General features: G+C 44.8%; 1 protein-coding gene across 1 annotated transcript in view; it reads left to right on the top strand.

The window, feature by feature from the left end:
* The window catches only part of LOC124545622, a 247,759-nt gene that overhangs the window by 159,894 nt on the left and 71,769 nt on the right, over nt 1–16,096 (top strand). The window contains exons 3-4 of the mRNA XM_047124569.1: nt 717–1,025; nt 9,017–9,309. Of these exons, the coding sequence (XP_046980525.1) occupies nt 735–1,025; nt 9,017–9,309 (584 nt within the window). The 5' untranslated portion in view covers nt 717–734. The remainder of the gene's footprint in view (nt 1–716; nt 1,026–9,016; nt 9,310–16,096) is intronic.

Below are 16,096 nucleotides of genomic sequence, written 5' to 3'. Positions count from 1 at the left end.
ATACGTAAGCATCCTGTCTGGTCACTTGCATCCCTTCATGTCCATTGTGCATTCCGAGGGACTTGGGCAATTCCAGCAGGACAATGCGACACGCCACATGTCCAGAATTGCTACAGGGTGGCTCCGGGAACGCTGTTCTAAGGTTAAATACTTCCGCTGGTCACCAAACGCCCCAGACATGAACATTATTGAGCATATCTGGGATGCCTTGCAACGTGCTGTTCAGAAGAGATTTCCACCCTCTCGTACCCTTACGGATTTATGGGCAGCCCTGCAGGATTCATACTGTCATTTCCCTCCAGTACTACTTCAGACATTAGTCGAGATCATGCCATGTAGTGTTGCGGCATTTCTGCGTGGTCGCGAGGGCTCTACACGGTATTAGGCAGGTGTATCAGTTTCTTTGGCTCCTCAGTGTAATTCGTTGAATGCTTCTCGCACCGCTCTACTTACGCTCATTTTGTTTTTGTTCAGTTTCTGTTTGTCAACTGCGACTTCACTTAAATGTATGATCTTTGTTTGCTGCCATGTTCAAGATTTCCTTAGTAGCTTGCTAACAACGCTCTTGTACCACATCTGAGAATCTTATGAGCAACTCCCCAGCTGTTGCTCCCAGCTTGGCCCACTTTAACTTCGGCGTGCAGGTGACCACCTTTTCCCGGCTGAGGCCACGAAAGATCGCTGACGTGTGCAGCCTTTGGTTGTCGGTTTCCCAGAGGCCTGACCGCCGCAGGATGGTGAAGTGCGGCGACGAGCCGCTGCTGGTGCCGCCGCCCAAGGCAGCGGCCATGGCGGCGACCAGCAGGGCGGCGCCCGCCGTCGGCGTGGGTGGCTGCGTGGACCAGGAGCCCACCTACTGCTTCCGGCTGCAGGAGGAGGCGCCCGACAGGGACCGTGACAGCGCCGCCTCCACCAGCGTCTACTCCATCTACAAGCAGCGCATCGACCAGATGTTCGACGAGACGCGCTCCCAGATGTCCTCGTCAGCCTGCCGCACCACCACCTCCTACAGCTGCTGCCAACAGGTTGGTACATGATACTCCCATTTCACACTTTTCATTCTTTACCCAGGGAATAAGTTTCCGAAACACACGAGACGGGTCTTTTTACAAAGTATCTGATCAAATGTATCTCTACGCTTATTACTGGACATTAATGTTGGGTGTGTCTACTCTTCGCCTTTATAACATGCTGGGGACACGTTCAATGAGGGATCTGGAGCCTGGCAACCCATTTTTCCTAAAGAGCCAAGAAAACCAGAGAAGGTAGTGATGTTGGACGGTATGATCTGTACCGAAGCAGACGTTCTAACTCATCCCAAAGCATTTGGACTGTGTTCAGGTCGGGACTCTGGACAGGTTGGTCTGTTTCAGGAATGTTATTGTCCACAAACCATTAACCCACAGACATTGCTTCATGACAGCGTTCATTGTCACGCCGATACAATCATTGTCTCCCAATGAAACTTCCTGGCAGATTACAACTGTGTGCCCGACCGAGATTCGAACTCGGGACCTTTGCCTTTCGCGGGCAAGTGCTCTGCCATCTGAGAGAGTTTCTGTAAAGTTTGGAAGGTAGGAGACGAGATACTGGCAGAAGTAAAGCTGTGAGGAGCGGGCGTGAGTCGTGCTTCGGTAGCTCAGATGGTAGAGCAGTTGCCCGCAAAAGGCAAAGGTCCCGAGTTCGAGTCTCGGTCGGGCACACAGTTTTAATCTGCCAGGGAGTTTCATATCAGCGCACACTCCACTGCAGAGTGAAAATCTCATTCTGGATTGTCTCCAAATGTTTCCTCTCCTGTACATAGTCCTCTAAACTATGTTCGTATCCGTCCGCATCTAACGTTTTCTTCAGGCACAGTAAGGGAACCACACGCTAGCGACAATAAATACCCCCATACCGTAACACCTGTAACTCCGTGCTTCCTCATTGGATGATGTCAGACAACGTTCCCGAGGCACCCCGAGAAACCCAAAGACTTCCACCGGATTGCCGAAGGGTACAGCGTGATTCATGACTGCAAACCACTCGCTTCCACTCATCCGCTGTCCAATAGCTCTTTACATCACCTCAAGCGTTGCTTAGCTCTGGCTACAGACATGTGAGGCTTTCGAGGAGCTGCTCGACCATAATACACCACTCTTTTTTACTCATCTCGCAGCAGTCACTGTGTTGGCTGGACTGCTATTAGCATTTGGAATTCAAGAGTTATTTCTTCCACTGATTTCTAGCTGTTTTTTTTCAACTACACTCCATAATGCTCAACAATTTTTGTTTTGGATGTGGCTGCTCCTTCGTGTCTCCACATCACAATCACTTCACCAACAGTCGATATGGGCAGCTTTAGAAGGATTGAAATGTCCCTGATGGACCTGTTACTCTAGTGGCCCCAATGTCTAGTCCACCTTCGAAGTCGCTGAGTTCTCTTTGCCGATCCATTCTGCTGTTACTTCTTTTCTACTGACAACACAACCCCCCCCCCCCCCCCCAGAATCTATTATAAAGGCGGGCACCTTCCATGACATCTACATCTAGTGACAATTTGCGCATTATTTAGGGTTGTGCGGATACTTTTGATCAGACGTTGTGAGTGCAGATAGTGAAAATACAAAGGGAAGCCAAAAAGTAAAGGGACATTTGCAATTTCTCGCCATAGGGCTTGGTATCACTGCTAGTATCCAGCACTGAAGTATTGTCGTACGCAACAGTTCTATACAATCAATGTGTCACTCTTGTTCTCGCTTTACTCGTATTGTAGCAGACCACCCGCCAGGTTATCCGAGAGCGCAAAGAAAAAAAAAAAAAAAAAAGAGCGCTTTAGTTGCTTTCTGGGCCCGCCAATGTGCTGCTTCCTGGGCTCGGGTAGGCGAGCCGGCCCCGGATCGAATCTGCCCAGCGGATTACTGACGAAGGCCGGTGTGCCAGCCAGCCAGCCTATATGTGGTTTTTAGGCAGTTTTCCACATCCCCCTAGTTGAATACCGGTCTGGTCCCCATATCCCGCCTCAGTTCCACTGCTCACAAACATCTGAACGCGTTCGCACTATTCCATGGATTACACTAGATGCTGACAGCTGGGTTACACTAATTCCATTCTCAGAGGTAGTGGGGTGGCAACAGGAAGGGCATCCATCCACCCCTTATTTTAATCTTGCCAAATCCGACCCTAACCATACCGACCCTGCGAAATCGCGGGACAAAGGCACAAGCAAAAGAAGGCGGAGAAGTCCTATTGTAGCAGACCGTGAAACATGGCAGCTCCATTGTCGAGCTGCACCAAGGAGAAAATGAGGGCAGTGATTCGCTTTTCGTTTGTGTATGCTGTTAAACCTGCGGGAATTGTTCGTCAAATGCAAAAGCAGTATGGTGACACCTGTCTAATGCTACGCAACATCTACATGGACAGCGAACTTCAAACAGGGAAGAATTTTTTCTATGCGACTAGGAAAAATCGGACAGGTCATCGACTTCAATAATTGAACGTGGATGTCGTTGAGGATATGGTGATGGAAAACAGACGAATCACAGTGGACGAAATCGCTAATACTTTACATATCAGTTATGGTTCAGCGTATTCCATCTTACACGAAAGGCCACATTTTTGGGAAGTGTGGGCAGGGTGTGTACCGAAAAAATTGTCAGCGCAGGTTCAAAGGATGGACGTCTCTCGTAAACGTCTGGCTCATTATCGTCGCGATGGAGACCGATTTTTACAGCAAATCGTTACTATAGACGAAATTGGGGCGCATCATGTCGAACCGGATGGTCTGGAAACACTCATCATCACCAGAAGTTACAAAATTTAAACGTCAACCATCAGCTGGTAAGATTATACTAACACTATTCTGGGACATGAAAGGTGTGGTAGCCGTTCGTTTCACCCCAATAGGCGAAACTTCGAACAGTGAGAATTATTTTTATGTGGTGTGAACTAAACTGAAGCCTGCAATCAGATCCAAACGTTGCGGAAAACTGTGAAAAGGTGTCATTCTGCGGCTACGTTCTGCCAAACGGCAGGTCGAAACGATAAAGGAACTGGGATTCAAACTGCTGGAAAACACGCCTTACAGTCCAGACCTGGCTCCAAGCGATTTCCATATGTCTGGACCATTGAAGGAAGGGCTTAGGGGAAGAAGATTTGCAACCGATACAGAAGTCATTGATGCGGTGCTAAATTGGTTACATATGCAACCAAAAAACCTTTTTCCGGTGGAGTCAAAAAACTTGTGAAACGTTGTACGAAGTACGTTGAAGTGCAGGGAGTTATGTAGAAAATAATGCATTTTTCAGTTTCCTATCGTTAGCATAACTATTCTTTTTTTCAAAAGTCCCTTTACTTTTTGACTTGCCCTCGTAAATAAGGCGTGAGTAGTAACATTATATGTTGATAACAAAATTGTATTATTATACAGGATGTTTCAAAAATACTATTTCAAACTTTGGGGTCGTGTTGCTTGTACCAAAACAAGGAAAAAAGTCCAGTAAGTATGTGCTTTAAAATGCATACATTAATAACTATGAGTCCGTCTTCATCTTTGATACTATGAAACAAATCTCTGCTGCTGCAAGCTCTTTATTTTCCACATTTTGGGAGGACGTAGTATGGACCAAGACACGAAAACATTTTCAGTATAGGTCTCTAAAACGCATATCCTAATAGCTATGAGCACTTTTTCAGTAGAAGAGATGTGTTTCACAGTGTCAAATATGAGCAAGTTCTCACAGCTCTTAAGGTGTGCATTTTACAGACGATGTTTACTCGTCACTTTTTTCTTGTTTTATTCCATTCTATCTCCTCAGAAAGTAGCTTTCTATAGAGTAGACGTGTTTCACAGCATTGAAGATGAACAAGTGCTCACAGCCCTTCAGCTATGTATTTTAGAGCCCATGTTTACCAGATGTTATTTTCTTGTTTTGACGTAAGGAACCGGCACGCCAAGTTTATAAAAGTAGTTTTGAAACACCCTGTGTATACGCACATATGCTGGTAACTGATCATATTAATTCTGGAATACAACTGCTAGGTAAAGCAGGCACACAAAACTGAAATATGGAATAATGACATACTGATATAACATGTTATGTTACGTAAATACAATATATAAACTTTTATAAGTATTAGGTTGTACCACGTAATGTAGACTATACTTGATCATCATCTTTGCAATTCAGGTTGTTTCAAACTTCTCTGCTGTATACATATATTGTGATGATGGTTATTAATCGAAACTAGTAGTGATAATAAAGGACGTATACACAACTACGTGGCATGCGTCCCATAAAGCGGTTAATCGGTCTTAAAAAATATATTTCACGTGGGAAGGGTTGTACAGATTTTCTGATACTTTTCAGTTAGAAACCAGTAATAAAGGTTTACCAACAAGTGATCATTGTGACACATGGGAATTCAGAATAAAAGTGGTGAGTTTTTGGTGAAACAACTAACCATAAAGTATAAATTCTTTTCGTCCTGACATATGTATAAACTGTTGCACTCAGTAGATCATCTGACTCATTAAAGTTATCCCTTATGATTGGGTCCACTGTCATCACAGAGGCTGATTATTATTTATTCACTGTTATTGGCCAATTTCAAGCTAATGGTAATTTTGAAATGCAGAATTACATGTGACTGTAAACATCTATTAGAAAATGGTACATGACGTCAGAATTAAAGAGAAAGGGTGGAGGCATGTTCCTAACGCATAGTCAACGCAGCTGAATATAAAATACATTACACAACATAACAACAAGGTAACTGCTACTCACACCTATTGCGAATAGACAGTTGAGTATAGGATATAAACCGGTGTACGGCCACGTGAGAATATATTTTTATTTGTATAGAGACTGTTTGTATATAGACTGTTTGTAGTAAATACGTTTTGGAAAAGGATTCTGCTTGAGCACACACAATTTTCTTCTTTTTAGTTTCAGATAAATGTGTGTAATTGTGTACAGTGTTCAGCTGAAGTATCCTTGTTACGAAATACTCAGATGAGCCAGAACAATACGACCTCTGCCTACCCCGAGAATGAATGCGGCCCGGTGGCGTTACGGGCAGGTGCCGTAATAAGGGAAGTGTATAAGCGGAGCAGTGACGATGGGGAATCGTAGGCTGAAGAGCAGCGTACTAAGCTGCTGCCAGCCCGCCCCTCTCTGGCGAGGAATCGAAACTCAATATAAAGGAAAAAATGGGGAATCAGTTTACCGACGATACGAGTCACAACGCAGGACATTTACTGAGTTTAGCGGTTTTCACAAAGGGCAGATTGTTACGGTCAGACAATTGAATATGGGCATCTTAGAAATCGCGAAGCTGTTCGCGCTCTAATGTGAGCGTCTACGAAAAGTAGTTGAAGACCAATGAAACAACTAGTAGGCGGCAAGGTACTGGACGTCCGTATCTCATCACAGAACGTGGCCGTCGAAGGTCTGCCTGCTTTGTAAATCACAGTATGCGGCGATAGGTGGCAAAAATGAAATGAGCGTATAGCTTCGTTGGCGGGGAGGCCCCATCCGAGGAAGTTTGGCCGCCACATGCAAGTCTTATTTCAGAAGACGCCACATTGGGCAACTTGCGCGCCGGTGATGATGAGAACAACACCCAGTCCCCGAGTGGAGAAGATCCCCAACCCGACTGGGAATCGAACCCGGGCCCGCTTGCTTAGGAGGCGAGTACGTTACCACCCAGCTAAGCAAGCGGACGATCGGTAGTAGATCTGTCGGCAGAGTACAGTACTAGTGCTGACAAAAGTGTTTCGGTGCAGACTGCTTAGCGCACATAGATGCACATTGATGAATATGAGGTTCTGCTGCAAACGGCGCGTGCATGTTCGCATGCTGACCCATGAAAATCGTCAGTTACCATATTGCATTGCCTGTGTTGTCTCTGTGTACTCTGCAGTGTACTTCAGACATGCACTGCTGCGATCGTCAGCTGTATGAAACGTAAGAATCATGTTCAACCTGCACAATTTACTGGTGAAAGTGGAAGTTTATACTCAACCGAGACTCGAACCCGGTTTTCCCGCTTTATGCGAGCGGTCGTCCTTACCGTTTCGACTGTCTGAGCATGTTCCCCTGAAGGACGCTGCAGAGTACATCATCGCAACACAGGCCCTGAAACATGGTACTTCATGCCTAAAAACAAGGCCGCGATTTTTAATCATACGGCTCTCCCTTTACTAGATTCATAGTATCCGTGCGAGAATAAAATGTAGAAAATATGGTGACATATAGAAGTTTGGGTCTGCCTGCACGGGATCATCGCTACTGGACTGTGGACCACTGGAAACGTGTCGCCCGGTAGAATGAACCACGTTTCTTGTTATAGCAGGTTGGTAGTCGTAACTGGATACGCCTTCATCCAGGAGGCATACTGCTTTAAATATACACAGAGCCACGGAAGGTGGCCTATGGGGGTTACTGTGTGTGGGTAACGTGCACTTCGGCTTCCAGGGGACTCTGACAGTGCTCGAAGACACCGTAACAGGACTACCTGGGCGTTATTGCGGACCACTTGCGTTCCTTCATGCTTCATATTTTCCCCGACAGCGACAGCATCTCCCAGCAGGATAACACGGACAGAATCGTGCTACGCTGGTGTAACCTCCCAACAGATAAAATCCGCAACCTCACAATAAAAAGGTGACTAACCTCTCAATAAAAATGTGACTCATATATAACCCTTCAACAGTAATCTCGTAATGTAACCTTCCAATAATTAACTGAGTGTGAATCTAAACTGGTAAATCTGGACGTCAACAGTGCTGCGTCATGACCCTAAAAAATCATTCTGAATAAACTGAAAATTCTTACTTCAGTGATGTCGCCGGATAACGCGTATATATCTGCCCGTATAAGAAATTTTTCTGGCACAGCCCAGTGCAGTGCTGGCCACTAGATTTTGTTATGTATGAAAAACAACTGATTTTCTTTACGATAATCGGCATGACTATGGATAGGAGAAATTAGGAAAAAACTTTAAATTCAGATGAATAACTGTAAAAAGTTATATTTATAAGAAAGATTATTATTGAAAGATTTTTTTTAAACATTTAAGTGGGACTTTGATATAACAATAGTACAAAAATCTGTTGTAGCAATTAACATAAGCGCGGCAATAAAGAACAATAATATTTTGCTTTTACCTTATCCTACATCGCTCAGCCACCGCCATCGTTCTCCACGACCGGCCTTGGTAATTCCATAACTGTACTGCTCTTCTCGAGCTGCAAAAAACCACTACTAGACTGCACTGTCCGAACTCCTGGGCACAACCGCCCGACTGCGAGCTACCACTAATACTGCAGCCGACACTGCTCTCTGGTCTGCGATTCTATTGTAGCTTACATATCGCAGGCAGCCGTCTGCTCGAGTGCGCTTAGTCATGGACCTCTTACAGTGGTTTGAGGAGCATGATTGTGAAGTCACGATGATGCCTTGGCCACCAAATTCGCCTCATCTAAGCCCACTGGAACACATGTGGGACGCTATCGGGCGCCAGTTCTGCGCTCACGAAACGTAAGACTTGTATACGAGACCTGTGCGTATAAATGTGATCTGACACGTCTCCAGAAAATTATCAAGGACTTGTCGAATCCATACCACGCAGAATTGCTGCTGTATCGCGTCCCATTTTGAACCATCACATAATCAAGCAGGTGGTCATAATGATTTTGGCTCATCATTGTACATTGTCATGTACATGTCATTCCAAGCATGTGTGTCAATTTTTACCTCTCTATCTACGTTATTCCGTGGTTTATTTTCAAATTTATACTGACTTTTTGATCACCCGGTATATGACATGTGTGATAATTTTTCAGGTCTTTCACTATTTTTTGACGTAATACACTTGCAGTTCACCCTCTTTCTTCAGTCTGTTTATGTTTCAATTAAAAGCGGCGTATCCATAGGCCAGCGGCAAAGCGTCTAGACGATCTACACTTCTGCAGCTGGCTGTGATGATCCAGCCGTACTGTAACACGGAGTGATTCCCTCTGGCTGTGACACAGGAGGAGCGGCGACGGCAACGACGTGAGGAAGGCGGCAACCGGCGTCCGCGCATCAGCAACAGCGTGCAGGCGCGCATCGAGAAGATGTTCGCCGACATGGCCGAGGCGTCGGGGGCGGCGGCGGCGGCGGCGACGGCGTCCACGGCGGGTCCTCCGCCTCCTGCGGGGGCGGGGTCGGGCCGCTTCCCCGTGGAGTACCTGGGCGCCGTGCCTCTGCGGGACAAGGTCACCACGCTCAACGGCCTGCAGCAGCCGCTGGCCGACCTCTACCTGGGCAGGCACCACCGCGACGGGTCAGCCGCTACACTTCTCTCTATTGTTCTTACACTTCTGCAATCCGAACTTTCTTTCTGTGCTAGCCATAATGAATAAGTGTCCACCTAGTTGCTCATATTACAAGCTTCCCTCACCTACTTGATTAAAATTGACGGGGTGTTTAGGGATCGACTAACAAGGCACCTCCCCATCGCAACCCTCTCAGATTTAGCTATAAGTTGGCCTTGAAAAACTGAACACAGATCAATCGAGAAAACAGGAGGAAGTTGTGTGGAATTATGAAAAAAATAAGCAAAATATACAAACTGAGTAGTCCATGCGAAAGATAGGCAACATCAAGGATAGTGTGAGCTCAGGAGCGCCGTGGTCCCCTGGTTAGCGTGAGCAGCTGGAGAACGAGAGGTCCTTGGTTCAAGTCTTTCCCTCCAGTGAAAAGTTTATTTTAGCAAAGTTTGATCTGTCCGTTCGTTCATTGACGTCTTTGTTCACTGTAATAAGTTTAGTGCCTGTGTTTTGCGACCGCACCGTAAAACTGTGCGATTAGTAGACGAAAGGCCGTGCCTCACCAATGGGAACCGAAAACATTTGATCGCAAGGACATAGGTCAACCGATTCCTCCACAGGAAAACACGTCTGATATATTCTATACGACACTGGTGACGGCATGTGCGTCACATGACAGGAATATGTTGTCGACCCACCTAACTTGTACACTTGGCGAATGGGTAAAAAGATTCTTCTACCTTGCCCGATTTAGGTTTTCTTGTGGATGTGATAATCACTCCCAAAAAAGTGATGAAAACATAGGAGTTTGTCACATAAACTGCAACAAATGAATGCGACACTTTCATAGTCGCACAGTGTTCCCTGTGCTCTGTCAAAACATATGTTTTTGACGTTTTCAAATTTTTCCGTGTGTCAAATCCTGCATACGTCCAAGCAAATCTGAACATGTCCTGGAATTTTGGAGAGCGAAGTTGATTATTTGTGAGTGCCTGAACTTTGATAATTGTCTGAAAATAAAAAATTAAACTTTTCACTCAAGGGAAGACTTGAACCAAGGACCGGTCGTTCCGCAGCTGCTCACGCTAACCACGGGACCACAGCGCTCCTGAGCTTACATTATCCTTGATGTTGCCTATCTTGCGCATGGACTACTCAGTTTGTATATTTTGCTTATTTTTTTCATAGTTCCACACAACTTCTTCCTGTTTTCTTGATTGATCTGTGTTCAGTTTTTCAAGGCCTATCTACTGTGCCAACTTATAACTAAATCTGAGGGGGGTGCGATGAGGAGGTTCCCTTGTTAGTCGATCCCTAAACACCGTTCATGAATGTAAACCCAGTTTGTTTCGAAATATACACACAGAAAAACCATGCACAAGGAGAAATTCGGCGTTTATTACTTGTGCTGAATATCGCAATAATTATTGTTTTCCGTGTTTCTACGATGAGTATCATCCTGATTTGTGCAGTACTTGACAGGTTATTTAGCGTACACTGCAAGGATCAGTTTTTCGAAATCCCACAATCGTCTCCCGTTGCGACGCATAAGATTGAAATTTGGCTCAAAAGTCGCTACAACCTTTCTTTGTAACGATGTAAAAGCGTGGCCACCTTCGACGTCACTCCTGGCTTAACAACGCTCCAAACAGCAACGTGTCGACACATGCGAAACATAGGGCCAGAGTTCAGATGTTCACGTGATCTGGAAAGTGTTTAGTGATGCCCCACTGACACCAGATTTCACTACAATTCTGACAAACGCCTCTGTGTAGGTGTCACACGATGGGAAGGCCGCCACAGACCCTCCTACCCATATTTCATGCCTTCGTTCGACAGCCCTGCGATAGATGAGATGGCCAGCGTTGAAATCACACAGCTTCCTTATGAGTGTGCGATGAAAACATTTGAGACAAACCGCTGGTCAGAATCGACACGAAAATACCTTAGCGAGGGAATGACAGTTTACAGTGAGCCAAGCAACAGGGAGGTGTTCGTGGCAATCTTTGATACTGCTGGTACCTCCCTGACCCTTCAACCCTTCTCTAAGGACATCGTGGACTAGCAACCATATCGAATGAGATCTCATCCCTTTGGAGTGCAGTGCGTCCGCAGTTTTTGCTCCGGTGTACAGGTGGAACTACTAGAGACCGTTTAAAATCATTCGAGGAAATTTGATGTAGTACAGGATTCTTATGCTTTTTCAGTGCCTGTGTTTCACACCCTCCTGTAGCGTGATCACAGAGGGCTGCGACATTGCACTTGCGTGAATAAAATGCCAAAGGATTCCTCTAAGATCCCCATTTCGGCAATAACCTCGGTGACACCCCCATATTTATTGAGAACTTTATAAATGTGCCTCTAGAGAGAAAACCTTCGCTATAGTTCCAGACGCCTGCAGAAAAGCAACGGCACTCGCTGGGGTATCAAGCGCCTTCACTATTTGGAAAATTTTCTTCAAAAAGGCACATTTTTAAAATTCTCAGAAAATCTGGGGAGGAAGGTGGCGTCTCACGGAGAATATTGCCGAACTGCGGGGCATTATAGGTATCCTTTGCCGGTTTACTATCCTTGTCGCAATGTCGCACCCATCTGTGATCACGCCAGGGAGTGAAACGAGAGTACTGAAAAGGCATAAAAACCCTCTACTGCTACGAATCACATTCAAATTTCGTCTAATAGTTTTAAACGGGCCCTAGTGGTTGCATCCTGTACATTAGAGCAAAAATTGCGGACGCATTGCACTCCTAAGAAGTGAGATTACGTTCAAGACGATTGCCAGTCCACGATGTCCTTAGAAAAGGGTTGAAGGGTCAGGGAGATGAGTGGTAAACGGGTACTTTTGATTAAACAAATCAAAAACTAGTTAAATCTTTGAAAAAAAATAGATTTTACTTTTAAAAACATCCCGATTGTACCCAATGTACCAACTTACTATTGAGATGCCAGCAGTATCAAAACTATATATATGTAGACAGTAACTGTTCTCGAAATAACAGATTACTGTTGTTGAGCGTGCAGCTTTTCCCTGGAATAAATGATGACTAACTGAAACCCTCAGCTGCCGACAGGTGTTGTTGACATACCTCGATGTGGACAGCTGAAAATGTGTGCCCCGACCGAGACTCGAACCCGGGATCTCCTGCTTACATGGCGGACGCTCTATCTATCTGAGCCACCGAGGACACAGATGAATAGGGCGACTACAGGGACTTATCCCTTGCACGCTTCCCGAGGTATATCAACAACACCTGTCGGCAGCTAAGGGTTTCAGTTAGTCATCATTTAGTATCAAAACTGTCAAGAACGTCTTCCTGTTGTACATCACCCTCAAAAGGCCGGCCGCTGTGGCCGAGCGGTTCTAGGCGCTTCAGTCCGGAACCGCGCTGCTGCTACGGTCGCAGATTCGAATCCTGCCTCGGGCATGGATGTATGTGATGTCCTTAGATTAGTTAGGGTTAAGTAGTTCTACGTTCTAGGGGACTGATGACCTCAGATGTTGATTCCCATAGTGCTCAGAGCCATTTGATTCATTCACCCTAAAAATACCGTTTCTGACCGCGAAATGTGTGTGGCAATCAGCGTCCCAAGGAAAGCGGTGGTTTCATTGACGTTCTTTATATCACCTCCCCCCCCCCCCCCCCTCCTCCTGAAGCCCTTTCTTGTCGATTCTGATAGGCGGTCTGACTGAAACGTTTTCATCGGCCACTCTTAAGAAAGCTGCGTGTTTTCAACGCTAAGCATTGTGGTTCTTATCTCCATCGCAGAGCCGTCAAATGAGGGGATGAAATGTGGTAAAAGGGTGATGTGACGACCTTTACATCGTGTGGTACGTCCACGGCGGCGATGGACAGAATTGTGGCGAAATTTGGTGTCAATGGGACATCATAAAACGAGTCTACACGACACATGAACTTCTGAATACTGGCCCTTTTCGCGTGTGTCGACATCTCGTTTGAAGCGTCGTTAATCCCGAGGAAGGGTTTCGCAGGCCGCCGCGATTTTTCGCCATTACAGGTGAATGTTGTAGCTACTTTTGAGCCAATGGGAGACAACAACGGTATTTCGGAGAAGTGATTCTTTAATTTTGTTGTGCAGTGTATTTGTCACAAGTGTCAATAGTCTGCACTAACTGTGGTCAACAATGAACGAAGTCGATCTGTACAGTAAATGATTTCAATCTTTACAACCGATGCTGCCATTTATTCAGATTATATTGAAATGTAAATACAATAATATAAATAAAATTACTATACTCAGTGCTTAATTTCTAAAATTTTAGGCGTCAGAGCATACCTCTTCAACAACCACAAATCGTACCCTCCGTCTCTCGCCAACATCACAATTTCGACTTTTGAAAGCTTAGAATGACAAATCACTTTTTACAGAATACTATTTGAAATTCAAGTTTTTGAAACAAATTTCTTATAATCAAAACAATAAAACCACAATATGTAATAGAAACTATTGATATCATCTGTCCCCGTAGCGGTGTCACTTTGCTCTCTAGTTCTGCTCGATACATGTCGCACAAATCGATAGTCTCCGTGACTATGACGTCGTGCTTTCAATTGCTATCAGTCGCAACGTTAAAACAGTTGCACTGCAGTTTTTCGGTATTAATTAATAAAGTATTTAGTGATGAGTGATGATAAATACATTCCTGCCTCGTCGGAGTCACGTACAATTCTGCCTTTCTGGCGTAGCTGCAAATTATTGTTACGATACGATTTAATACATATGTACTATTTTAAATCACCGGTGCCGGCATATTACAGTGAGTTCACAAAAAAATCACTAGGAGATGCAGAAACGCCGTTTTGATTTGAAAGAACCAGTGTATCCTTTATCTGTTTATTTATCTCTTTAACCCTAGAACACTAAAGGGTGGGGTGCGCATTAGTTAATTACAGTTGTAAGGCATGTCACATACAAAATGTGTAGAATATGTCCTGTTTTACACCTTATACTCACAGTACCACATTACCGGGAACCGCGATTTGGTATCAACCGCAATCGTAAATTTTACGAGCGTTTAGTAATCTAGGGTTAATGAAGTTTTTCCCGTTTCCTTTCACAATACAGATTAGAAAACTAACAAATGAACCATTTAATACTGAATATCTGTACAGTCATAATAAAAGAAGGTCTAAGGAACACAAAAAAGCATGGAAAGATGACACCAGTCATTCGACATTTACAAAATACCTCCGGCATGAAAACCACCATCATGCCAAAATAGAAAAGGACATGCAAATAAATTCAGTATCAAGAAATATCTCCTAAACTTGCAAGAGAACTTCCCTACAAAATATTATCACAAACTGGGCAATATCCGCCACTAGATCAGCCACAGTAAAGCAATAATTTATACACGCAGTAGTAACGACATGTGAGCTCCCTTTACAAACGTAGATACACACCCGTACATAAACACACACACACACACAGTGCAACAGCAGATGCCCCCACCACTACCAAAACAAACAAAAGACGAACGCATCTCGCAATATCAAAACAAAGCACACGAAATGGCGAGATGAAAGTGATTCTTCTAAATACGGAAACGTGAAAGCTCTGTGTGCTAAAATTCATGTAGAAGAACAGGAAGAAGGATGCAAACAACAAAAAACAGTGAGTAACGATAAAAATTAACACTGTTTATACTAGTAAGTAAAGCATGCTAGCTGTTCATGATACTAACAAAGAAAATTGTAAGAGAGAAAAAAAATTGGTACAATGACCACTGAAGATGCTTCATAATAAATCAAAACTTACTTGGTCTTAATAACACTTTATTACAGTTGCAAAAGGTGGCATTTAACGTGTATAACTTGTACTTTGTATCTGCAAGTGCTGAAAAATGAGGCTGAAAAACAGAGAAGGCAACATGTGCAACAAATCTGTTGTTATAATTACGTGGGGATAAAAAACAGGTATCAAAAGTGAGATTCGATCTAAAGTCCTCGTGCTTATGAAACTAAGCGCTTACTCGCTTGGCTGAGCATTCCTGAATACTAGAGGAGCTGTAAAGTATATAAGCGTGCCAAAAATGGTCAACCTCGAAATTGGTTGTCTGATTTGGGGGGGGGGGGGGGGGGGGGAGACCAAACAGTGAAGTCTTTGGTCCCATCGGATTAGAGAAAGCTGGGAAAGGAAGTCGGCCTACTCCTTTCAAAGCAACCATCCCAACGTTTGCCTCAAGCGATTTAGGTAAATCAGTGAAAACCTAAGTTCGGATTCTGGACGCGGGTTTGAACCATGTTCCTCCCGTATGCGAGTCCAGTTTGCTAACCACTGCGCCACCTCGCTCAGTACCTCGAATTTCTCGAAAACAGAGTTGCGTCTTCTTGTTTATATGTGTTGACGTCCTAGTCGTGCCCTACACACCCTGGCAATATAAATCAGATCGGTGAGGGTCCGTAGCGTCCCCTTGTCGGTGGTTAGCGCGTCTCGCTGCTATGTGGGTTGGGTTGCCGACACTGTCGGCGATTTTTCCTTGTTGGAAGGTCTGGCATGGGCTGCACGCGTGATCTCAGTTGACGAACTGCTTGAATGAGAAGCAGGGACTCCAAGGTCTAGAAATCCGAGAACAACGAGGTGAACGGTATGTTGACCCCATGCCCCTCCATACTGAATCATCCGAATGACGCTATTGGCAGAGGATGACACGGCGGTCTGTCGACATCGATTGCCCTGTCTGTGCCAGAACACGCAGCTTTTTCATTCATTTCATTTTTATAAATAACAGTTAAACGAATAACCCCATCAGTCATAATATTACTCTCCTCCTTAAAACAG

This window comes from Schistocerca americana, chromosome 8 (assembly GCF_021461395.2).
Source record: "Schistocerca americana isolate TAMUIC-IGC-003095 chromosome 8, iqSchAmer2.1, whole genome shotgun sequence".
Classification (NCBI taxonomy): Eukaryota; Metazoa; Arthropoda; class Insecta; order Orthoptera; family Acrididae; genus Schistocerca; species Schistocerca americana.
This window is presented reverse-complemented; position numbering and strand designations above follow the sequence as displayed.